Genomic DNA, 26,168 nt, shown 5'->3' on the forward strand with positions numbered 1-26,168 from the left:
ACAACTCAGAATTCATGTACCTTATGTTAAATAGTTGGAGGAGCGTATGGAAAGGAGGGGAAATCAAGAAAGGTATGCACAGTGGCTCAATTACAGAAGCAGTTACTTCCTCAGAAAGCAAAGAGAAAGAGAAATTTGATTTCTACTGCCTCTTTGCCAGGTTGAAAATCAAAATTTCTCAGCGCACTGAGGGCCTGTACAAGGTAACTTCTGGGAACAAAAGAAAAATTCTTCAGAAATTAATATCTGGAAATACATTTTAATTTTTTCCTTATAGGGATTACTCAAAATATATAAGCCTATACTGTAATATATTTACTACAATATAGGGAAAGAGGTCCTTAACAAGTTTACTTCTGTTATTGTATATTACCTAAATTCAATTTATATTTCCAATGATCACATCTTCCATTTAGAAAAAAAGAGAAGATTCATGGATTTTTAGTTTTTAATTTTGTTGAGAATAAGAGATATCTTTTTATTTATTGCTCTATGTCTTGATTACAAAAACCAAGATGTAAAAATTGCTTAACAAACCTGAAGCCCTAAGTTAAAGCATTGTACAATTTAAACATACATTTTGGAATTCAAGTACAAAATAATTTGCAGATAAGCATAAATGATTATAATGCAGGCATTTAAGCATAGTTCAAAGACATGATTGGACTTGGTAACAGAATTACAAGCATGAGAATACATGTACAAATTATTTTAGTACGGACCTCAGTATAGGTTTAATTTTAAGGATGGGTTTGCAAATGAATAAGAATGCTGGAAGATGATAAATACTGAACATAGGGAAATTCTGTGTTAATAAATATGAGAAATTGTGGGTTTTTTAAAAGATTTTATTTATTTATTTGACAGAAAGAGAGAGACCACAGGTAGGCAGAGAGGCAGGCAAAGAAAGAGGGGGAAGCAGGCTCCCTGCCAAGCAGAGAGCCCGTTGCAGGGCTTGATTTCAGGACCCTGAGATCATGACCTGAGCCAAAGGCAGAGGCTTAACCCACTGAGCCACCCAGTCTCCCGAGAAATTGTGTTTTAACTACAACTTGGTTAGGCTTTATTTTTCCATTTATAGACCTACATACTGATTTAATTATTTGGATCTGGTCATGAGTACCTATTAGGTGTAATGATGTACCATAATCTTAAGTAGATTTGAAACAAAACATTTGAAGAGCCATACATGGAATGTTTAATTACTTATTAATAGTTTGTAATTTATAATTTCTGACTTTTTATATAGAATTTGTCAGGTTAGGCTTCATAATATCAATTCTCATTGCTCCATTTATTAAACACAGTAAGTCTTAAATTCTGCCACCTACTAATTGCATTATTGTGGACATATTACACTCTTTCTGTGAAAAAACTCAGGGCTCCGTTTATTTTTTATAAAAAAATATGAATTTTAAAATACATAATCTAACAAAAATGTCATGAATTTTGAACTTCTACAAAGATACACGTTACTATAGTACACTTTATGATAACTGGTATTTTTCTGACACTTATTTACAGTGTCAGGTCCCAAATGTAATGAAAGTTCTGTTTCCTCTGTATGCATTGACAAATAAACAGGTTTCTAGAGGAAAATGTTCTCATCCTTTTGTAGACATTGTGGAATTAAAAAACTGTTTGGAGAAGAAAACTCAATGAATGTGGGAATTATTTTTGCCTCACACTTGCTATTTACTAAACATGGGAAAATTTATGCCAGTAAAATAATTTGAATATGGAAAAGGCTTCTATTAGGACTCAAAATGTGTTAAATATCTGAGAATTCCTGAGAATGATGCTATTAAAATATTTTATGACTATGCCTTTTGCCATGGCACTTACCTTTAAAAAAATCATTTGGGAAGTATTGATGCTTCTACAATTTACACTTCCTTAACTAACTTCTCTCTAGTAAAAGAGCACAGCAAGTCACAAGATTAATTCTTTTGGGGCTTTTCCCAGGATTTTCTTTGAACTTTATTCTATCAAAATAGCTTTTCAGTTTGGCTACAATTAGGGAGAAAAAATACCTATAGTAAAATGTTTAGACTCAAGCTTACTCCCATCTTACATCCTCGGGGTAGCTGTGTCCAGTGTCTGAAATACTCTGTTAGCTCTGACTGGTTTTCTCTTGTCACCCAGGTTCAGGAGAAATATTTCCTCCTCAAAGAGGATTTTCCTGACCACTCACTCAAAAGGAGCACTGCTCACTACCGCCACTGCCTCTAACCCCACAATGCCACCATCTTTCCCAAATGCATCTTTCTTCTTTTGCTATTATAATAGCATTTTTCACTACCTAATTTTTTGTTCATGTCTTTTTTTCCATCTTTCCCATTGAAATGTAAACCATGAGAACTGAGAGTTTGCCTTGGGTAGCCCTATATCCCTTTTGCCTAGAAGAATGTCTGGCACATGGTAAATAATCAATGTTTACAGAGGAAATGTCTAATTATTTAGACAGAATATATATATCTCAACAATTTTTGCTTTACATATACTTATTATATATATCCCTAGTTCCTTTATCTTTTTTTTTTTAATGATTTTATTTATTTATTTGAGAGAGAGAGAGAGAGAGAGAGCATGAGAGGAGAGAGAGATCAGCGGGAGAAGCAGACTCCCTGCCAAGCAGGGAGTCCGATGTGGGACTCGATCCCAGGACTCCAGGATCATGACCTGAGCTGAAGGCAGTTGCTTAACCAACTGAGCCACCCAGGCGCCCCATCTAGTTCCTTTATCTTAACCTTATCCCAACCCTATCCTTTCCCTTCCCTTCCTCCCTCTTTCTACCACCTTCTTCCAACAAAAAGTTTTCAGCTTATGTTATATACAATATGCCGACGTGGAGTGGACTCCTTATACTGGCATAATCCAAATAATAATGTTTTTTCATTTTTGAATTTTCAGTATGATATATTCTATATCATTAATACTTAGATATTTGTATCCATATTATACAAAGCGTTATCTACAAGCATACTGTAGAGTTCTGTCCCTCATACTTTTTTTTTTTTAAAGATTTTACTTATTTATTTAACAGAGAGAAACACAGCCAGAGAGGGAACACAAGCAGGGGGTGTGGGAGAGGGAGGAGCAGGCTTCCCGCTGAGCAGGGAGCCAGATGGAGACTTGATCCCAGGACCCTGGGACCATGACATGAGTCAAAGGCAGATCCTTAACAACTGAGTCACCCAGATGCCCCCTTCCTTCATACTTTGATGCTGTATTCACTTTTTAATCACCATTACAAAATATCATTTGTTCTTAGAAATGTTATCATTGTTCTTAGAGCAAATTTTTAAATGCTGTTCCTTTTCCTTGTTCTTTCTAATACTCTTCAAATACCATACTAAGACAACTTCCTGAACCTATTGGGTGGAATGGGAACTCATGAAATTCAACTTTTTAAATTTAAATGACAAATAAAATGGAAGATTCTAAAGAGAACCATCCAGTTGATAATGGATAAATGACTTCTGACATATATATATATGTATATACATATATATATAGGTTTTTAATTCATTCCTAGACATAAGACTAAATTATAATCCTGTTGCTTTCCTCTGTCTTGGTTTGGTAAATGTATTTTCTCCATCTGTGAATAAAACAGAATTAGAATCATTTCATCTGACTGATTATGGGCTTTTGTGACTGTGTAACATTTCAGACTGCTGAAGTATAAAATTAAGCTACCCAGCTGGATCTTGGAATAGCTTTGTAGCTAATAACTCCAACTGACAAATACAACAGAGTTGTATTTGAATTCAATATAAATTTAACCAAATATTAAAATAAATAAAATAAAATTAAATATATTTTAATTAAAAATTTTATACTTTCTTATTTCCCATGTGGCTGTGTTTCTACATATGTGTGTAGTATCTGATGACAAGACCTCAATTAAAATTTTAGAAAGGCAGTGCTCATTCCAAGAAGATTAATTTCCTTTGGAGTTGGATTATTTTATCATGCTTTTAGCTTCAGAGCAAAACTGGAAATTCTCCATCCTGATTTTTTTTTTTTTATCCTTGCCTACCCTGGGTTATCATGTGTTTGAAAGTTTTTAAAAAATGAATCACTTATAAATGCTGCCAAATGAAATCATTTTTAAATATAGCAGTTTATCATTTTATTTCTTATTTCAGGTACAAGAAGGAATGCATCTTTTGATAACTGGTCCTAATGGTTGTGGGAAAAGTTCTCTCTTCAGAATTTTAAGCGGGCTCTGGCCTGTGTATGAAGGAGTCCTCTATAAGCCACCTCCCCAACATATGTTCTATATTCCACAAAGGTAGGTACATATTTTATATCATGAGAAAATTTCAGTTTGCTTTTGAATTATCTTGATTCCTTAAGCTCCTCAGTTTATAATCTTTAAACATGTTTTCACTGAGAGAAACTATTAAGAAAATCAAATTCACTTATTCAAAAAAGTTTCATTGTTGCTTTGATTATGAGAGTTTCCAGGACAAAACCACTTCTTTTTATTTTCACATCTATCTAGATATATGGAGCACTCAAAGACTATAGATGTTAGTCTCAAGGAAGAGCAGGCTAATCGAAGGAATGATTTGATTGCTTTAGATGTCAGATTATCTCTTCTCACAGACAAAGCTGTATTTGGATAGTATACCAGTCTTTTCTTCAAACTGTATACATTCATATGTTCTAATATTGTTCGCTTGTATCTGAAGAGCCTCCATAAAATAGTTTTTATTACAGTTATGCTATATTATTAATTAATGATTTGAAACTACCTTAATTAAAAAATTACAAATGAGTGTAAAGTAAGCATAGAAATATTTTAAAAGAATATTGTTTCTTCTGAAGTCTTTAGCCATCTTTCCTTGTAACAATTTAGAAACATCTAAATACAAAGTTATATTTGAGGATTTGGAATATTTATTGTGGGTGAGAGAAAATGAAATTTGAGGAAGAGGCACACTCATGCTCATCTTTTCCATCTGTCATCACCCTGGGCTAGGTGGACATCACAGAGCACTCGTGTATTAGATGGCTACTCTGTGGAACATAATAGAGCACTTAGGCTGGAAGTACAGAGACAGAACAAATATAAAAGTTACATCAAGTAAGGTACTATCACATGTCTCTCTTGCCCCTTTTCTTTTGTCAAAAAGTGTTTGTACCATCCTGCCCCCTAGTCTAATTTTTAGACCACATGTTATAGTTAGGAATATGAGGGTTTGTGAGGTTCTTTGCTTTAAAGTAAGACTTATGTTAGTAGTAAGAAACTACTTGAAGTATGGGAGAATGAATTGCACTGGCATTAAGAAAATGTTGGATGTGAGCAGTGTCATGAATTCTTATGTTTAACATAAAATAGATAACATTTTATACACCAGAATCATTGTCTCTTCCTCTGTATGCTTTTAGGAAACGTTTTGAATCTGACAATTAAATAATGTAGCCAACACTTAAGTTTCAGACATTAATGTATTAAGTAGACTCACTTTAATTTTTAAATTTAGGTTATAAGGTATAAAATCATGAGGAAAATATTCTTTCATAGAATTCTATTCTCTTAATCTAAATAAAATCATATATATAAATTTTATATTTTTAGCTATTTTAAATTTCCTATATAATATGAAAGATACAATTCTTGAACATAGCTGTGACCTGAGCAATACAAGATATTTCCAAGGCATAGAAAAGTGCATAATCCTGTAAAATTATCCTTCAGAAATTAGGGAGAAATAAAGTCTTTCCTAGACAAACAAAAGCTGAGGGAATCCATTGCCATTAGACCTGCCTTATAAGACATGCTGAAAGGAGTTATTGGAATTGAAATGAAGGTAACTTGTAACATAAAAAAACATGAAAATAGACAGATAGACCAGTAAAGGTAAATATATAGTCAATTCAGAATATTCTAATATGAGGGCGCCTGGGTGGCTCAGTGGGTTGAGCCGCTGCCTTCGGCTCGGGTTGTGATCTCAGGGTCCTGGGGTCGAGTCCCGCATCGGGCTCTCTGCTCGGTGGAGAGCCTGCTTCCCCCTCTCTCTCTCTGCCTGCCTCTCTGTCTGCTTGTGATCTCTCTCTGTCAAATAAACAAATAAAATCTTAAAAAAAAAAAAGAATATTCTAATATGACAGTGTATCAACCACTTAAATATAAGTATAAAGGACAAAGTATAAAAATAACTATTTATAAGTAGTATAATTCCAATATAAAAAGAGATAAGTTGTGATGTTAAAAACTTAAAAGAAGGAGAGTAAAAGGGTAGAGTGTTTGTATGCAATTGAAGTTAGGTTTTTAAAACAAAGCAAAAACCCATAGTAGATTCATAGATAAAGAGAAAGTTATCAGAGAGAGAGAACTACTATGGAAATCACCAATTCACAAAGGAAGGCTGCAAGAGAGGGAGAAAGGGGCCAGAGAATGCAAAAAAAAAAAAAAGTTAGAAAACTGGCTTAGTTTGGCATTAGTAAGTTCTTGACTATTAACACTTACTCTAAATGTAAATGGATTAAATTCTCCAGTCAAAAGGCATAGAGTGGCTGGCAAGATAAAAAACAAGACCCAACTCTATACTGCCTATAAGAGACTCACTTCAGCTTTAAGGACACACACAGCCTGACAGTGAAGGGATGGAAAAAGATAGTCCATGTAAATGGAAACCAAAAGAGAGCAGGGATAGCTATGATTTTATCAGACAAAATAGACTTCAAGTGAAAAATGTTAACAAGAGACAAAGAAGGTCATTATCTGATAATGGGGTCAATTTGTCAAGAAGATATAATAGCTGTAATATATATGCACCCAACAAGTGGAGCACCTAAATATACTAAGCAAATACTAACAAATCTGAAGAAAGTTATACAACTATACATTAATACCCGGGGACTTTAGGACCCTACTTTCAACCACAAATAGATCATCCAGACAGAAAATTAACAAGAAACATTGAACTTGAACCATACTTTAGACCAAACAGACCTAACAGACATATATAGGCATTCTATCCAACAGCAGCAAAATAGATATTCTCAAGCATGCATGGAACATTCTCTAGGAATATCATATGACACGAAACAAGTCTTAGCAAATTTAGGAAGATTGAAATCATACCAAGTACTTCTTTTCCCATTACAATGGTATGAAACTAGATATCAATAATAAGAGGAAAGCTGGAAATTTTACAAATATGTGAAAATTAAATAATACTCCTGAGCAACCAATGGGTCAAAGAAGAAATCAAAAGAGAAATTTTAAAAATCTTAAAACAAATGAGAATGGAAACCCAAATGTATGGGATGCTACAATAGCAGTTCTTTTTTTTTTTCTTTAATAAAGATTTTATTTTATTTATTTGACAGAGAGAGAGAGAGAGCACAAGCAGAGGGAGCAGCAGACAGAGGGAAAGGGAGAAGCAGACTCCCTACTGAGCTGGAAGCCCAATGTGGGGCTCATGATCATGGGTCCCGGGATCAAGCCTGGGATCAGGTTCCCTGGTCAGTGGAAAGTCTGCTTCTCCCTCTGCCCCTGCTCCCTCTTTCTCTCTCTCTCAAATAAATAAATTCTTTAGGGAAAAAAAAGACAAGAGATAACAAGTGTTGGGAAGGATGTGAAGAAAAGGGGACCTTGTGCACTATTGGTGGGAATGTAAGTTGGTTCAGCCACTATGGAAAACTATAAGGAAGCTCCTTAAACAATTAAAGACAGAACTATCATCTGATCCAGCAATATCACTTCTGGTTATATATGTCTAAAGAAAATGAAAACAGGATCTTGAGGGGATCCCTGTATTCTCATACTTATTGCAGCATTGTTTACAATAGGCAAAATGTGGAAACAACCTCAGTGTCCAGTGACAGTCAAATGGAAAGAGATGTATGTGTGTGTGTGTGTATGTGTGTGTGTGTATGTACACACACATATATTTGTACAATGGAAACTTCTTCAGCTAAGAGAACATGTGACAAGACTTTGAGGACATTATACTAAGTGAAAATAATTATACTAAGTTATACTAAGTGAAATAATTATATAATACATTATACTAAGTGAAATAATTCTGACAAAGAATGACAAATACTATATGATAGCACCTATATGTGAACTCTAAAAAAACCAAACTTAGAGAATCAAATGATGGTTACCAAGAGCTGGCAAGTAGAGGAAATGGGGAGATGCTGGTCAGAAATACAAAATTCTAGTTAGAAGATGAGTAAGTTCTGATAATCTAATGCACAGCATTGTGGTTACAGTTAGCAGTAAAATATACTTGGAGGTTGTTGAAAGAGTAAGTCTAAAATGTTCTCACCACAATAAAGTCATGGTAATTATGTGAGGTGATAGAGTCATCAGGTAACACTTCAGTGATAATCATTTTGCTATATATAAGTATATGAAATCAACTCGTATGCCTTAAACTTACTTGTATACCTTGTATAAACAACTTGTGTACCTTAAACTTACACAATGTTATATGTTAATTTTATCTCAATAAAGCTGAAAAAAAAAAAAAAAAACAAGAAAAAAATACCACTGAGCTATGGACATAGAAATGGTAGACTTTGATCCAGAAGATTTGAACTCCTGCTTGGAGTTTTTACAAATTTTTTTACAAAAGTTTTTACAAATTTTATGTGTATTTTACCAAATTTTTAAAAAGTAGGGAAAAAACCCCAAAATACATAAATTCCAATATTTGCCCTCAGAGAGACCTGTGTTATTTTGCAACAAACATAAATCACTGGGAACTTTTTCTTCATTATGAAATTTACTGTTGCCTAAGCAAAAGGTCAACTGCAACTTAGGGAGAAATGAGAATGAAAACTCTATTTTTTTTTTTAAAGATTTTATTTATTTATTTGTCAGAGAGAGAGAGGGAGAGAGAGCAAGCACAGGCAGACAGAATGGCAGGCAGAGGCAGAGGGAGAAGCAGGCTCCCTGATGAGCAAGGAGCCTGATGTGGGACTCGATCCCAGGATGCTGGGATCATGACCTGAGCCGAAGGCAGCTGCTTAACCAACTGAGCCATCCAGGCGTCCCGAAAACTCTATTTTTTAAGGTTAAAGTATTTTAAAATAATTACTGTTAAAAGTAATTTTATCTTATGTAGCTTCTAGAAACATGAAGATTTGTACTTATGTTTAAAATTTAATAAAACTTATCTTTCAAAAAAGCATAAAATATATTTAAATGTATATATAAACCAAGAGAGTCTAAATATATATTTCTTATATTCTAAATGCTGTTTTCTTCAAGAAAGCTTGAAAATAATCTTATAAGTGTTTATGATTTCAAAGAAAGCTGCTACAACCTCCTTCAAAATATTTGTCAGTAGGCATTCTTAAACACTTCTTTGAATATTCTCATTAATGACTATTATTATCTAATGGTTTACTGCATTAATTTATAGTAATATAGAATGGTTAAGTACTAGTTTGGTAGGAAAAAAAACTGTAAAGTGAATACAGAATTGAGTCTTATGTACCTACAGAATAAGTATATAATATAATAAATATAACTTCATAAGTTATAAACAGACTTTATAATAATCTTCCTGTTTTCACTTTTTGTAACTGAAAGACTTCTTGATAGAGGATGAATCTCCATGCAGTGATCAAATGTACATTAGTTGTTATCTTCATGGGGAAAAAAGGAATAGATTTTGTTTAAGTGGGTTTCCAGTAATGTCATTTGTATACAAAAGAAAAAAGAACCACTGAGGGAAAAAAGTTGAAATTAAGCAAATTAGGACACTTATATTTTAAACCATATCTTCAGAGAATGTAGCTATGGCTCATTTTGCAAGCTGGAAAACCTGAATTCCTAAGAAATTGTGAAATGTCCTCAGTATTATCCCACTTAATGTCTTCTAATACTTTAACAATGTTAATAATGAGAACCAGATAAGCAAAAATCTGGGCCTTAGTTCAAGGATACAAATAAAAAGTTGTGCTAGATAAACTAGTTTCAAAACAGTTTCCTATTAGCCTATTTCATTAATAATTGGGTATGATAACTATTAGAACATTTAATTAAAGTTTTAGCAAAGAAAAATTTCATCTCTAATGTAGATTTAACTGCTCTAAATCTATGGAATAACACATGGTAAAATGCTTAGTGTTGCTTAGGTGTGACTTTAAAAAATATATTTGGGCAATTTGTTCAAGACCGAATTTCCTCAGCAATGTGACTGTACCGTACTCTTCAAACTGATGACTAAAACTTGTTGTTCCTACTATTAGCCATCTTAACCCTCAGGAAAAGTTTTCCAGTTGGATACAGATCCGGAATATCTTTTGTCAATTCTTGATGCAGTTTTTCCTGTTTTCCCAACCACCTAAGAGTAGATTGTGATTTCCTGCTTTTGGATTCACTAATCCACTAATTTATGATCCATTAGTCATGTAGTAACTCAGTAGAATGTCTCTATCTTCAACCATTAAAGCCTCAAAACTCAGTCCTTTATTTGTTTAGTTCACCTGCTAACAAAACATTATTATATGCTGACATTCACCACAATAGGCAATTGAAACATCCTGATGGGGGTTGAGGACAAAGAGAGTGAGGAAAGGAAAGGAGAAAGTGGGGAGGAACAAAGAGGGAAGTACTGGAGGGAAGGGAGGAAGAAAAGAAAGACAAGAAATAGTTGTTTATTGACAAAAGGTAGCAAAATCTTGTGTTCCTTTATATTACTGTGTTGTTGTTGTTGTTGTTGTTTTTTAAATCATTCTGAGGATCATTTGTGTACATATCTCTCCTCAGCAACAGTCTCCAGTTGGGCACCAACCCACTCTGTAATTCTGTTCCCAGAGCTCTTGCTCTCACTACCCTTCCTTGGTAGAAATATCTTGGGAATGAAAATTTAACCATGATCTTCTTACTACTCAGTCCCTATGCCTTAATATTTATCTTCAACAGATCTGAAATAGATTCAAACTTCCCATAATTTTGTATGAAAAGGTAACTTGTGCAAATTTCTGACCATCCTTGACTTTGGAATTTAGGAAGTAAAAGGTTAGGAAAGTGAGAGGATTGTATTATAAGGGTCGAATTAGATTTAACTAAACATTAAAAAAAAATAAAAACAAGGAAAAAGGGATGAGATGGCTAGGATATCGTACTTCATATCTTGGGAACATTAATGTACTTTATTCTTTGTTAAAACTCTACTCTTTTTTAAAAATTTTAAGTATTTATTAAAGCCCTGCTATGGGGCACCTGGATCGCTCAGTGAGTTAAGCCTCTGCCTTCGGCTCAGGTCGTGATCCCATGGTCCTGGGATCGAGCCCCGCATCAGGCTCTCTCCTTGGTGGGGAGCCTGCTTCCTCCTCTCTCTCTCTCTGCCTGCCTCTCTGCCTACTTGTGATCTCTCTGTGTCAAATAAATTAAAAAAATCTTAAAAAAAAAAAAAAAAGTCCTGCTATTAGATGCTATGGAGGATAGACAATGAGGAAGACACAGTAACTTTCAATGTGGAGCTTATGTTAAATTTGATTAGGAAAAAAAATAAGCAACCAACTTCAATACAAGTTAGAGTAAGTGGCTCAAGAAAGGCAAGAATTGCTGTAGATGTTCGAAATGCGAAAAATCACAATATAACACTGTGTCTTTTGATTTGGGTTTTGAAAGTTACTTAGGATTTTAATAGCTGTCATGATTTGGATGTTTCTCTAGTGACTAAACAGATCAGAAATGCCTCAGATTCAAGTAAGCACGCAATTTTTGTTCTTGCCTTTGGATGCTTCTAAGCAAGGTTTTCCTATTCACCCTCCCTCTAATACACCAATTTCAGAAAAGCAAATATTTACTAATTCAACTCCATGAATATTATGTCATTGGTACATATTGGAAATAATAGTGCCCATTAGCTAGGTCCTTAAACATTGCTAAAGCTTTTCATGTTGAAGTTCTCTGAATTACTTTTTAAAGTTTTCGAAACTTTAAAAAATTTTATAACTTAAAAAAAAAAGAAAAAACTTTTTAAAGTTCTCTATTGCTTTGTGGGTCTGCTATTTGTCCAGTTTCCACCTGAAGAACTTGTCTCCTCTCTATAAGTAAATGACACATTTTTCTTATATTCAAATATATATTATTATATTTATATCATATATAGATAACCTAATATGTTAAATTTTAGTCTATTAATGCTCCTCAAGAAACATACCAAAAGATGACAATAACTTCTATTACACTCATTGCTTCTCATTCTTTTTTGCCAGAAGATATTCTGAAATTATAAATAACATTTCATTTATCAGCTCAGTATTTGCTTACTTCATTCACAGGAGGTATGTTCAAGTACCATGCAGTTTAATCTTCTAGACTAAATGTGTAATAAATAAAGTAGTTATGAACTACATTTTTAAATTAAATGAAACATGAAAATCCTAAATTTGATTGTATGCAGGAATGATAGCACAACTAATTAGACTATAAAGAAAATTAAATATAGATAAGGCTACTTCTATCTTTTAATGTAGCAACAGTATATATTGATCCTGCTCTGAATAAACCATGTTAAATAGAATGTTTTAAATAATTAAACTGGAGTTCAAAGAGACCAGAGACTTTAATACTTTGAGTTACATAGCATTTCAGAGCCAGGACTAGAATTCCGCAAATCTCTGAATCTAAACCCTCTACATTCACTGCTTCTTATTTTCAGATTAATAAAATAATTGTATTAAAAACATCTACCTGTGGGGCGCCTGGGTGGCTCAGTGGGTTAATGCCTCTGCCTTCGGCTCAGGTCATGATCCCAGGGTCCTGAGATTGAGCTCTAAGCTGGGGCTCAATCAGTGGTGGTCTTCTACTTCTTCCTCTCTCTCTCCCTCTCCTCCCCTGATTGTACTCTCTCTCTCTTCCTGTCTCTCTCAAATAAATAAAATCTTTAAAAAGAAATAAAATTTAGCATAGGTACTGGCTATCATTCATTTATGCTATCGTGAAGAGAGATATTCTTGTGTAACATTGAAATTCCTTTAAACTAAGTTCAAATCACTTTCAAATTAGAATATGTTCACTATTCCTTCTAATCTTCCAAAACCCACTTATCTATAAAATTTTATATAATCTGTAAAAGTATTTCCTTAATTTAAAATCAGGCTTCTGGTGTACCTGGGTGGCTCAGTCAGTTAAGCGTTTGCCTTTAGCTCAGATCATGATCCCAGGGTCCTGGAGGTGAGCCCCGTGTTGGACTCCCTGTTCAGTGGGGAGTCTGGTTCTCCTCCTGCCTCTCCCCTTCAGCCTGTCCTCTCGCTCTTGCTTACTCTCTCTCAAATAAATAAGTAAAATCTTTGAGGAAAATTAAAAAATAAAATCAAACTTCCTGCAGAGATATAAATTTTAGTTTTCATAATGCATTAGGACATTAAAAAATCATCAGTTAACCTCTGTGTTGTCAAAAGAAGAGACTGTCTTGCAACAGAATAAAGACTTTTGGTTCAAGAAGTACATTAGAATGAAAAAAACACATAACATCAATAACACCAGACATTGACACAACTGCATTGCAGGCTAGAATGTATGTGTGTCAAATGAGTTTTGTAGATACTTAAAAGTTTGAACATCCTTTTGAATTGTTTCTATATAAATACCTTCCAAATCCAGGATTTCCTATTTGGAGGGGTAGAACTATTATTGAAGAGTGTTGTTACACCCACACATATAAAACCAAATAATGACTATTAAAGAACCAGGAGCACATGAGATCAGGACTGAGGTTAGAACACCCTAGTTTGCCTCCTGAGAGGCAACTTGAAAGGGTGCCCTCATAATCAACAAAGTATTGTTAGTGAGATCCTTGCTTTGCTCTTCCTTTCTTTCTTTTCTTTTCTTTCTTTCTTTCTTTTCTTCTCTTCTCTTCTCCTCTCTTCTCTTTTTTTTTTTCCTTAGTCTCAGATCTCAGATTAGAAAATGATGATGTGGCCTGGAAAACAACCTAAGTAAGAATATGGGGGAATGCTAGTTTAAATATCTTGATTACTGTTTTCCTCTTGGTCTCTAGTTTTTGGGTTTTTGATTCTTAATGGAACTCTAGGTGCAAAAACACCAATACGGAGAGCCTCTGAAGGACAAAGAGCGTGTTTATTTAAATAAGATGCAGGCTTCCCTGGGGCCATTGCCCAAGTGGAATGTTGGTCTGAAAGGGCCGCTGGAATAAAGAATGTGATATGGCTTAATTCAGGCCTACTCATGGAGCCCCATACACAGTTACACATACACTAGTCTTGCTGCCCCCACATTAGACGAATCGTAGGGAGTGTGATTTGTTATTAGAACAGAATTTGCCTATGTTGACTCACTGTTGCACAAATTTTCATAGAATATAAGCTAGAAAGGGCATCTGCATATCTATACCACACTGGTAGTATACTACTACATCTATAGAATCTCTAGAATGTCATATTACAACAATGCAATGAACAGACAATGAATGATTGAACAAGTGAATGAATGAACATCTCCACAGATTTGGTTTCTACTGCCAAATCAGTCTGGCCCCATATACTAATTAGGAAATAAACTATTTTGTTTCTTACACTAGATATGTTATCTAATCCTCTTTATGATGGGGATAAATATTTTTCATTTAACATGTCCTTTGTTTGTTTGTTTAAGATTTTTATTTATTTATTTGACAGGCAAAGAGGCAGGCAGAGAGAGAGAGGTGGAAGCAGGCTCCCGGCTGAGCAGAGAGCCCGATGTGGGGCTCAATCCCAGGACCCTGGGATCATGACCTGAGCTGAAGGTAGAGGCTTTAACCCACTGAGCCACGCAGGCGCCCCTAACGTGTCCTTTGTAAAAGGAATTATTTTAGCCATGAAGAAGGCTAAGTAATATGCTGTAACTAAATTACTTCTATTCCTTTGCTTTCTGATTATTAGACTCAAAGCAAGTGAACTGCATAAGTATCTTCAAGGAATTGGCTGACAGAATTGTAAATTACACATTTTGGTATCTCCTGTGTAGTAAAGGGCACATTCATTTAAAAAAAAAAAAAAAACTGTCTTAAAGGAATCTATAAATGTAAATAATTTCCTTTAGTTTCCTGTTACTTGGAAAAAAATGTTTAGGATGCATTTTTTTTCATATTTAAGTCTTCTATTTATATATAAAAATAACTTCTATTCTTTTATAAAAATAGTAATGGTGAAAAGTCTTCCTTTGCATCTGAAGTTTCCTTATTTAATGGTCAGTTATTAAGTTGAATCATATGGAATTAAAATTTTCATAGATCAAAAAGTCAAATAACAGAAATTTCATATAGTAATCTAATGATAAATACTTTTTTTTTTAAGATTTTATTTATTTATTTGACAGAGAGAAATCACAAGTAGGCAGAGAGGCAGGCAGAGAGGCAGGCAGAGAGAGAGGAGGAAGCAGGCTCCCTGCTGAGCAGAAAGCCCGATGTGGGGCTCGAACCCAGGACCTGGGATCATGACCTGAGCTGAAGGCAGCGGCTTAACCCACTGAGCCACCCAGGCGCCCCTAATGATAAATACTTTTAACAAAAGTTGATTTTTAAGAGGTTTGCATTTTTATCAGGTTAATAATACTTTGATTTTTCCACTAACATTATTCTTATTACTTGAAAATAAATATAGTCCCTGCTCTTCAGAGGCTCTGCACATCTCTGTTTTGGCACCTAGAAATCTAGACCCTAAAAATAAGATTGCAGTAATAGTAATATCTCTTTTCAGTTGAGTACTTCTTTTTTGCCACATATATTTTTAAGAATATTAGGAATGACTAATGCATTGAAAACTCAGATTTAATTCTTGTTATTCATGAAAGGATCTGATGACATGATTGGTCCCATTGTGTACATTTATTTGAATTATTAATAGCTAGATTTTATGGCTTTCTGATTGTCAACCTCTTATCACTATGGTAACACAGCAGTACTTAGCTGTACCTTAAACTTAACACATCTCATGCTTAAATACAGTTAGTTTTGCTGTGAAATTTTTGTCAACATTGTTGACAATTAAATTCCAGATGACAATGAAGCATTTAGCATTTTGGGTGATCATTCCAAAGACAACAAGCACAAAAGACAGCCAACATTTCTCAATACTTTGTCTTTTTTTCTACTTTTAACTCTATTAAAGAGAAAAAATACAGAACAATATAAAAATATATGAATATAAACCCTAGTAGTTGCTAACACATTTTACTAAAACAATCATAAATTTTCAGATTTTTTCTATTTTTTAATTTTTTTTTAAGTTTATTTATTTATTTGACAGACAGAGATCACAAGTAGGCAGAGAGGCAGAGGCGGGGTGTGGGGGGGAGCAGGCTCCCTGCTGAGCAGAGAGCCCAATGCGGGAGCTCAATGCCAGAACCCTGGGATCATGACCTGAGCCAAAAGCAGTGGCTTTAACCCACTGAGCCACCCAGGCACCCCAAATTGTCAGATTTCTAAATGTTAACACAGAAAAGTAGGGAGTAGAATACAAATTATAGAAGTACCCTGCGACATTCATAATATAAAATAAAAAGCCATAATCACTGAGAATGGATATAATCTGAAATAACTTTCATTTTACTTATAAAACAGATTTTTTAAAAATATTATTTATTTATTTATTTGATAGAGAGAGACAGAAAGATCACAAGTAGGCAGAGAGGCAGGCAGAGAGAGAGGAGGAAGCAGGCTCCCAGCTGAGCAGAGAGCCCTATGCAGGGCTTAATCCCAGGACCCAGAGATCATGACCTGAGCCGAAAGCAGAAGTTTAACCCACTGAGCTACCCAGGCACCCCTATAATTAACAGTTTGAAATGTAGGTACACTTGAAGTAATCCCAGATTACAAAGAAAAACAATTATGGTAATTGTTCAAATAAAAATAATTATTTAAATTGTAATGTGATACCTAGGAGTTTATTCGGGTATCTTTTCCACAACAAATTGAGGTGATTCTGGGTTTTGCTTAGAGAAGTAAATTAAAATTAGTGTTTATTTTCTGATAGCTGCTAATTATAAGCAATCTGTTTCTTTTGTTGCTTGTAGTAGGTATGTTGCGTGATTCCCTCTCCGATGGGCCAGAGCAAGTAAGCTAACAATATTCTGACATGGTAACTGATCTACCTAAAATATTTAGAAGATAATCTGAATAGTTCTATATATTTAGAAAGGAACGCTTAGTAAAGGGTTCTTTAAGTGCTTATCCATTATGTATAACTTTAGTAAGACTAGAGGAACTTGAGCTAGCTTAAACTGTAAAATTCTAGGCCTTTGAGCAGAAAAGATCACAAGCAAACTAATTATATAAATATTGGATATAGGGTCCTCTGTTTCCTGTGCTTTCAAATAGATTCAGCATTATCCCAATTTTTTTGACATAGCTTTTCAAAAGAATTTGTGGTAACCACAATTTTATAATATTTTGAAATGATTATATTAATAAAATCTATCAAAGTGTCCTTATTTGGGGGTGCCTGGGTGACTCAGTTGGTTAAGTGACTGATTCTTGTATTCAGGTCAGGTCATAATCTCAGGGTTGTGAGGAGCCCCACACTGGACTTGGTGCTGAGTGTGGAGCCTGCTTAAAATTCTCTCTTTACCCCTCTCCCACTGCCCCTCCCCCTCTTAAATAAAGTACCCTTAGTTGCTATGTACCACATTAAACACATATAGAATGTGTTGTTTTTATCATTTTACATGATGGTAAAACAATTGAAAGAAAATGGGACTCTAATAAAGCAGCATTTGTTGAATCCTTATAAATTTATAATTTTATAAATATTTCTTATATAATTTCATTTGCATTCCCTTCACATAAATTTTCAAAGTAGCAATTTTCATGTTCTATTCTATCATTTTGAGTAATGATAGCTCAAATAATAAGTTATGTGGACACATTTGCAGTTCTTCATTTTTGCATCATAAAATGTTTAGGGGTTGGCATTTTATTTAAATTTCATGCTGATTGAATTTTAAAAACTGGATAGCTAAACGCCATGTTTTTTTGTTCTGTTTAGACTCTTATTTCAAGAGTGCATATTCAAAATGTCATGAGACCTATAAACTCAGTAAAAACTTTAGCATTGCAAAAACGTAACTATTTTACTTTGTCTTAAGAGCCCTTATGGAGCTTAAGCCACCCAGGTGGCTCAGTCACTAGGTGTCTGGCTTCAGCTCAGGTCCTGATCCCAGGGCTCTGGGATGGAGCCCCGCATCAGGCTCCTTGCTCAGCAGGGAGCCTGCTTCTCCCTCTCTCTCCGCCTCTGCTCTCCCTGCTTGTGCTCTCTCTCTGTCAAATAAATAGATAAAATCTTAAAAAAAAAAAAATCATTAAAAAAAAAAAGAGAGAATATCTTTAAAAAAAGAGCCCTTAAATAAGTTTCCTTATCTATTCATCAGAGAATTGACAGATTTCAAAAATCATGAAGAAATCATAAATAACATAAATTAGCCTTTTATTTTTTATTTTTTTTTTAAGATTTTATTTATTTATTTGACAGAGATCACAAGTAGGCAGAGAGGCAGGCAGAGAGAGGGGAAGGGAAAACAGGTTCCCTGCTGAGCAGAGAGCCCGATGCGGGGCTCAATCTCAGGACGCTGGGATCATGACCTGAGCCGAAGGCAGAGGTTTTAACCCACTGAGGCACCCAGGCGCCTCCTAAATTAGCCTTTTAAAGAAGTTTTGAAGTTTTGCTCTTCCAAGTTCTTACAAAGAAAGCCTATGGCAGTCTTATGTGCACTGATCTTTCAGACCCTATAAATTACTCCAGTGAACTAAATGGTGCTGGAGTTACTGAAAAAATTACTTCTAGGTAAACCTGAGATGCTTTCTTGAGTGCTTAACAGAATATAATCACTAAAATTTACATAATTAGGTACTTATTATTTATTAATCTTGTGAAATAATAAAAATTTACTATGTGGTATAAAACCACACATCTCTTAGCTGGTTAAATAGAAATTCTTTTGCATATGTTCTTTTTTAAGATGTTGCCTTTTTTGGGCACCTGGGTGGCTCAGTGGGTTAAGCTTCTGCCTTTGGCTCGGATCATCTCGGGCTCCTGGGATCGAACCCCACGTCAGGCTCTCTGCTCAGCAGGGAGCGTGCTTCCCCCTCTCTCTCTGCCTACCTCTCTGCCTACTTGTGATCTCTCTCTCTCTCTGTCAAATAAGTAAATAAAATCTTAAAAAAAAAAAAGATGTTGCCTTTTCACATAAGTAGCAGTCTTAAGCCTAAGTAGAAAGGAACTTTTGTTTCTTTGAAAACTTATTGGGTGCCTACTGTGTACCTATGCTTACTAAGTACTCTAACTTCAGTGCTTCATTTATGCTTTATAAAAACCCACTGCTTTGTTTAGTTTTCATAACAAATGGAATAAAGTAAGTTACTTTCCAAATGAGGTAGCTCTAGTTCAAAATTTGGGTCACATGGCTAGTAAATAGTGAAATTGGAATTCCAGCCCAGAACCATCTCTCCAAAGCATATTATCACAACCACAACTCTTTACTGTCTTCCTTGGAATATAGATATAAAATATGATTTCATCAAATATTGCCAGTTAATCAAGTCTTATGGTAGAATCCTGTAGAAACATTTCTGAAATGAATGTTCAGATATAGTCTCCATTTTATATTATCTCCATTTTATATTGTGTCATGGCTGTTCGCTAGATCGAATTATATCTGGAATTTACACTAAGGTATAGGATATATCTGTGCTTCTAATTTACATTAAATTGGAGCTGGTGTCACTTTGGAAGTTAGCAGAAGTACTGCCCACTATGGTTTCCTTGTATTTCTTCTTTAAGTAGTCTCAGAGTACCAGTTGAAAAACTACTCATTGGCTCTGATAACCAATTTCTATTTTATGCTACTATTATTATTACCAGATAAAAATCTAAGATATTGTCACATTATATGAATGTTTAATATAATATAAACAAAATAACTGTGTGTCCTAATTCTATTTTTTTTTTAAATATTGTTAGCCTAAAGGGGGACAGGTAAAGAAAAAGGCAGGAGAGGAAGATATAGGGATATGGCAGAAGAAATGTGACCAGAAATGATATAGTCATTTCAGAAAACAGTTGGGCAGTTCCTCAAAAAGTAAACAGAGTTATATGGTTCAGCAATTCCCCTGTTAGGTGTATGCCCACTGTTTATAACAGCCAAATAGTGAAAACCACTGGAATATCCAGCAACAGATGAATGGATTAACAAAATGTGGCATATTCATACAGTAGAATATTATTCAGCCATAAAAAGCAATGAAATACAGTTACATGCTACAACGTTAATGAACCTGAAAGCATTTTGCTCACAGAAAGAAGGCTGTCACCGAAGACCACATATTATATGATTTTGTGTATACAAAATGTCCAGAATAGGCAAATCCATGGAGACAGAATGTAGATTAGTGGTTGCCAGGGATTGGGAGAATGGAAGAATGGACTGTCAGCTATTAGATATAGAGTGTCTTTTCGGTGTGAAGAAAATGTTCTGGAATCAGATAGTGGTGATGGTTACATGAGCCTGTGAATATACTAAACATTACTGAATTGTGCACTTTAAAAGGGTGGATTTTATGATATGGGAATTATATCTCAATTTTTTAAATAGATTCATTTATTTGAGAGAGAGAGAGAGAGCGCCTGAGCAGAGGAGGGACAGAGGAAGAGAGAGAATCTCAAGCAGCTCCCTGCTGAGCACAGAGCCTGACTTGGAGCTTGATCCTATGACCCTGAGATCATGATCCCAGCTGAAATGAAGAGTTGGATATTTAGCCTCTGAGCCACTCAGGCACTCCTATATCTTAATTTTTAAAATATGACCAGGGATTCCCATGTTTGTAAAGATCCCATTGAAAATCTTTATATGAGTGTATATATGCATCATTAAAATATAAATATTTTTATTTTCAAATGTTAGTTAAGCCTGTCGTAAAATAACCTTATGTTATCTGTCCTTCAACTGAATCATTTTCATATTATGGGAAAATAGGTAGACAATTGATCTACAAAAACATTTATATTTAAAACCTTCAACTTACTCTCTCTTTCTCCCACCCCCCCTTCTAAAGTAAATTGCAGCAATCATAAATCTTCATCCCTAACTACTCCAGGATGTATTTCCATAGAGCAAAGATATTACCTAGCATAACCATAATATAATAGTCAAATTCATAAAAATTAACACTGCTTTAATATTTTTACCTAAACATATTTTTGCTGGTTCACAAACTGGCCCCTGTACACGGGGAGTGAAAGAAGAGGGAAGAGACTACTCCAGATTGATAGGTGGCAGGTTTGAGAAGCAGAGGCATTAACATAAGGCTTGTCATGGTTGGCTACAAGGTAAATGGATCTCTGCACTTGCCCACCAGAATCTTAAATTTGTAGAGAGGCCTTAACTGGGTTCAGTCACATCTAGCATCCAGATGGTCCCAACAACACAATGTTCTCTCAAGGCTGCTTCCTTGGAAACAGTTTCCAGCAATGGGAATGGTGGTCAGAGTATACACTCCAAGCACATGTGAGGGGGTGAGGAGTCTCCAGTTGTCCCAGTGCAGCTCATGGTCAAATGGCAGTCATGTCCTGTCAATGACCCCCAACAATTCTCCATATTTTTTTATAAATATATTTTTTAAGATTTATTTATTTTAGAAAGAGGGAGAAAGAGTACATGAGGGAGAAAGAGTACATGGGGAAGGGGGAGGAGGGACAATATCCTGAAGGAGACTATCCACTGAGCACAGAGCCCCACTTGGGACTTGATCCCGTGACCCGTGAGATCATGACCTGAGTCAAAACCTAGTGTCAGACACTCAACCCACTAGCCACCCAAGTGCCCCATCACTTTCTATATCTAAATATTGCCAATTGTCATAATACTATCCTTTATAATAACTTCTTTCTCTCAATTCATTTGCATTTTAGTTGTCATGTTGCTCTCGTTTCTTTTAATATTACCTCCTCAGCTTCTATTTTTATTTTTATTTTCTCTTCTCTTATTTTATTTTTATTTTTTATGACATTGATATACAAAGAGTGCAGAACTGTTGTTATTTTAAGAAAGTTCTTTAAGTTAGATTTGTCTGGTAGTTTCCTGATGCTATGATTCAGGTTACGCCTTTTTTGGTTTTTTTTTGGGGTTTTTTTGGTGCAAGAATACTACGTGTTTCCGAAATCCGCTGGGTAACCAAAAACTTGGTAGTTTAAAACAACAGGAATGTATTCTCTCATAGTTCTGGAAGTCAGGAGTTCAAAATCAAGGTATTGGCAGGCCTTTACTTTTTAAAAAAGCTCTAGGATAGAGTCTTTTCTTGCCTCTTCCAGCTTCTCTTGCTGCCAGGCATTCCTTGCCCTGGGACAGCGTAACTCCAATCTCTGTCTCTGCCATCACATGACTTTCTTCCCTTCCTTTCTCCTCTGCTTATAAGGGCACTTACTGGATTTAGGGCCCATCTCTGTAATACAGGATGATCTCATCTGGAGATCCTTAACTTAGTTAGATCTGCAAAGACATCCCTCCCACCCCAATAAGGTCACATTCACAGGTACATGTGGTTTAGGACTTGGGCATATCTTCTTGGGTCCACAGTTCAACCCACTACACTGCCTAAATGATGTTGGGTCTTTCTCAGAGGATAATGTCAGGATACACCAAGTGTAGACAGAAGAGGAAATAGATTTTTTTAAAAGCATGAATCATACTGACATTCGAATTCAAATGAAATATTATAGTTTTTCTTACCTTCTCACCCATCATGTTTGTAAATTCTTTCTTCAGAGGGAGCACACTAACTCCTAACATTATTAAAATGTTTACTTCTTTGGTCAGTCCTGTAACATAGGTAAAATAGTTTCAGAATTGCTACTCCTGAATCATTACCAACAAAAAACTTGCCAAATAACGTTTAAGATTTCTTTGTGGTTCTTCTGGTCTTCAGCTGAAATTGTGTGGCCAGGTTCAAGTTACTTAGACCAGTATCTCCCAGTATCTCCTCCCCCTTTTATGTGGTTGTTACTCATTTGATATACCATTCAGTTCATTTATTCTGTTTGTATTTAATTTTAAGGTACCTACCTTCACTGGTTATTGGTTTCATGTTGTTTTTTTGAATAATAACATATAACATGATTCTAAAAGTAGAAACATATAGAAAGGATACTTAAAGAGTTCACTCCCTTCCCTATCCATTCTCCCTTGTTCCTCCAATCTCCAATAGGTAACCAATTTCATTAATTTCTGGTTTACTGTGTTTCCTTTTATAAAGGTAAGCAGGTAAATGTACACTTTCTTATTTTGCTTTCATTTTGCATATAGTATACTGTATATTAGAGGTTCTCAAATGGAGGTGATTTTGTCCTCTAGGGGGCGATATCTGGAGACTTTTTATTGGGGGAAGGGTCACTACTATAGTAGACGCTATTAGCATCTGGTGGGTGGAGACCAGATATGCTGCTAAACATCTACAGTATGTAAGATGGTCCTCAACTGCAAAGGAGTACTGGTTCCATACATCCATAATGCAGTTCAGAAACCCTGCTATACATCTACTTCTGCACTTTGCTTTCCAACTTAGAAGTATATTATGGAAAATCACTCTACAGAGAACATCCACATCCTGTTTTACAGCTCCATAGTGTCGGTGCTGTCGTTTATTCAGTCTCCTTTTTATGGACACTTAGATTGTTTTCAGTATTTTGCGATTATAGATAATGCTGCAATGGATCTTATGCACTCCTATTGTTATTTTTTGGAAGTATATCTTTAAAATAAATTGCAAGAGGGTCAGAGGCCAAAATATTTGATGCTTTGCAAAATCCCCTCCAAAAGGTTGTACATTTTTGCATTTTCACGAATGTATGAGAGTACTGGTTTCTCTATATTTGCTAGCTGAATTGTCAGGTTTTTGAACTTTTACCAATTTGAAAAGTAAGAAACTCAGTGTAGTTTTATTAAAGATTTTTATTTATTTGACAGAGAGAGACACAGCGAGAGAAGGAACACAAGCAGGAGGAGTGGGAGAGGGAGAAGCAGGCTTCCCGCTGAGCAGGGAGCCGGATATGGGGCTCGATCCCAGGACCCTGGGATCATGACCTGAGCTGAAGGCAGATACTTAACGACTGAGCCACCCAGGTGCCCCTCAGTGTAGTTTTAATTTGCATTCATTTTATTATTAATGGCATCTTAATTATTTATTTTTTAAAGTTTTTATTTATTTATTTATCCTAGAGCAAAAGAGAGAGCAAGTGTAAACATGGTCCCACACACAAGTTGGGGGGAAGGGCAGAGAGGGAGGGAGAAAGACAAGCAGACTCCGCCCTGAGCCCAGAGCCTGATGCTAGTGAATCCCACCGCCCATGAGATCATGACCTGAGCTGAAACCAAGAGTCCCTGCTCAACCTACTGAGCCACCCAGGTGCCCCATTAATGGCATTTTCAAAAGGTTTTGCTTGTTCACATCCCTGGATCAAAACCTCAAATTTTATATTTAAACCAAATAATTTTAGATGAAATGCAGAAGCAATGTTTATAAAATACAGTGAAACAAGGTAGGTATTTCTGCACTGAAAATATACAACTTTTTCCTCATGGCTATGTCTCAGTGAATTTTTTTTTTAAGGTTTTATTTATTTATTAGAGAGAGAGAGGGAGAGAGAGCACAGGCAGACAGGGTGGCAGGCAGAGGCAGAGAGACAAGGAGGCTCCCTGCTGAGTAAGGAGCCCGATGTGGGACTCCATCCCAGGATACTGGGATCATGACCTCAGGCGAAGGCAGCCGCTTAACCAACTGAGCCACCTAGGCATCCCATGTCTCAGTGAATTTTTATGTGAACATATCAGAGTGTAATCCTGTCATACCTGAGAGAGAAATACTCATCACCAGGTAATAAATGTAAACCTCGACATATGATATTTAAAGTCTCCTCTGGAGTTTTCAGACCATGAGGTCTGAGTAAACTAAGATGCCTTGTACTAGGATTCCTTGTGTGCTTGGTGTTTTATAGGCCATACATGTCTCTTGGAAGTCTTCGCGATCAAGTCATCTATCCTGATTCCGTGGATGACATGCATGATAAAGGCTATACAGACCATGATCTGGAATGCATTCTACACAATGTCCACCTCTATCACATAGTTCAAAGAGAAGGAGGTAAAGTATACCACTTTTAAAATGCATTTGTTTCAAAAAAATAAACTTGGGTAAATAGTCTATGGTTTAATGTGAACATATGCTACTATTAGAACATAAATACAGAAGACAGATTTTATAGCATTTATTGCTTTTCCATTACTGACATCCTCTTTTCTGCTTGATTATATTTCCTGCAGCACACTAGGCTTTTTATTGTCTGCTACTAGCATTTGAAAACAGTTTTTCCTTCATATTTGAGTATACAATTGTCCTTGAGGCCACCATCAGTCTAGATGTATGTAAAGTCTGTGACAGAAATATTATCCTGTCAAGTTCCCAGCTTATATTAAGTTTAATAATTTGAGAAGTAGATATCACAGAATTACTTTTTTATTTTCATTTTTTTTAAGAATTTTATTTATTTATTTGACAGACAGAGATCACAAGTAGGCAGAGAGGCAGGCAGAGAGAGGGGGGGAGGCAGGCTTCCCACTGAGCAGAGAGACCGATGGAGGGCTCGATCCCAGGACCCTGGGATCATGACCTGAGCTGAAGGCAGAGGCTTTAACCCACTGAGCCACCCAGGTGCCCCTACTTTTTAATTTTCAGACCCATAGTCTTACCAACACGTTTTTTTTTTTCTCTTTCAAGTAGCACATAGAGAATCAGATAAAATACAGACTTCTATAGTATGTGATTTATGCATAAGACATTTTTGAAAAAGTAGAATTAACACTTATACATATGAACTTAAAAAAGAATTACTTTCTAATAGTCAAATCATTTTTTATTAATGTTTGTTTAAATTCAATTGATTAACATATAATATATTATTGGTTTCAGAGGTAGAGGTCAGTAATTCATCAGTCTTATATAACACCCAGTGCTCATTATATCACGTGCCCTCCTTAAAGTTCATCATGAAGTTACCCCATCCCCCAGCACCCCTCCCCTCCGGCAATCCTCAGTTTGTTTCCTATGATTAAGCAACTAATAAGACTCTCCAAAGAGTCCCACAACTATATGGTCAATTAATGTTTTGTTTTTTTTTTAAGATTTTATTTATTT

The 26,168-nt window shown here is 35.3% G+C and overlaps 1 protein-coding gene across 2 annotated transcripts in view; it reads left to right on the forward strand.

The window, feature by feature from the left end:
• Positions 1–26,168, forward strand: part of ABCD2 (ATP binding cassette subfamily D member 2) — a 67,508-nt gene that overhangs the window by 23,176 nt on the left and 18,164 nt on the right. For both annotated transcript variants that reach the window (XM_047742380.1, XM_047742379.1), the window contains exons 7-8: positions 4,155–4,300; positions 24,973–25,118. In XM_047742380.1, the coding sequence (XP_047598336.1) occupies positions 4,155–4,300; positions 24,973–25,118 (292 nt within the window). The remainder of the gene's footprint in view (positions 1–4,154; positions 4,301–24,972; positions 25,119–26,168) is intronic.

The sequence above is a fragment of the Lutra lutra genome, chromosome 8 (genome assembly GCF_902655055.1).
Source record: "Lutra lutra chromosome 8, mLutLut1.2, whole genome shotgun sequence".
NCBI lineage: Eukaryota > Metazoa > Chordata > Mammalia > Carnivora > Mustelidae > Lutra > Lutra lutra.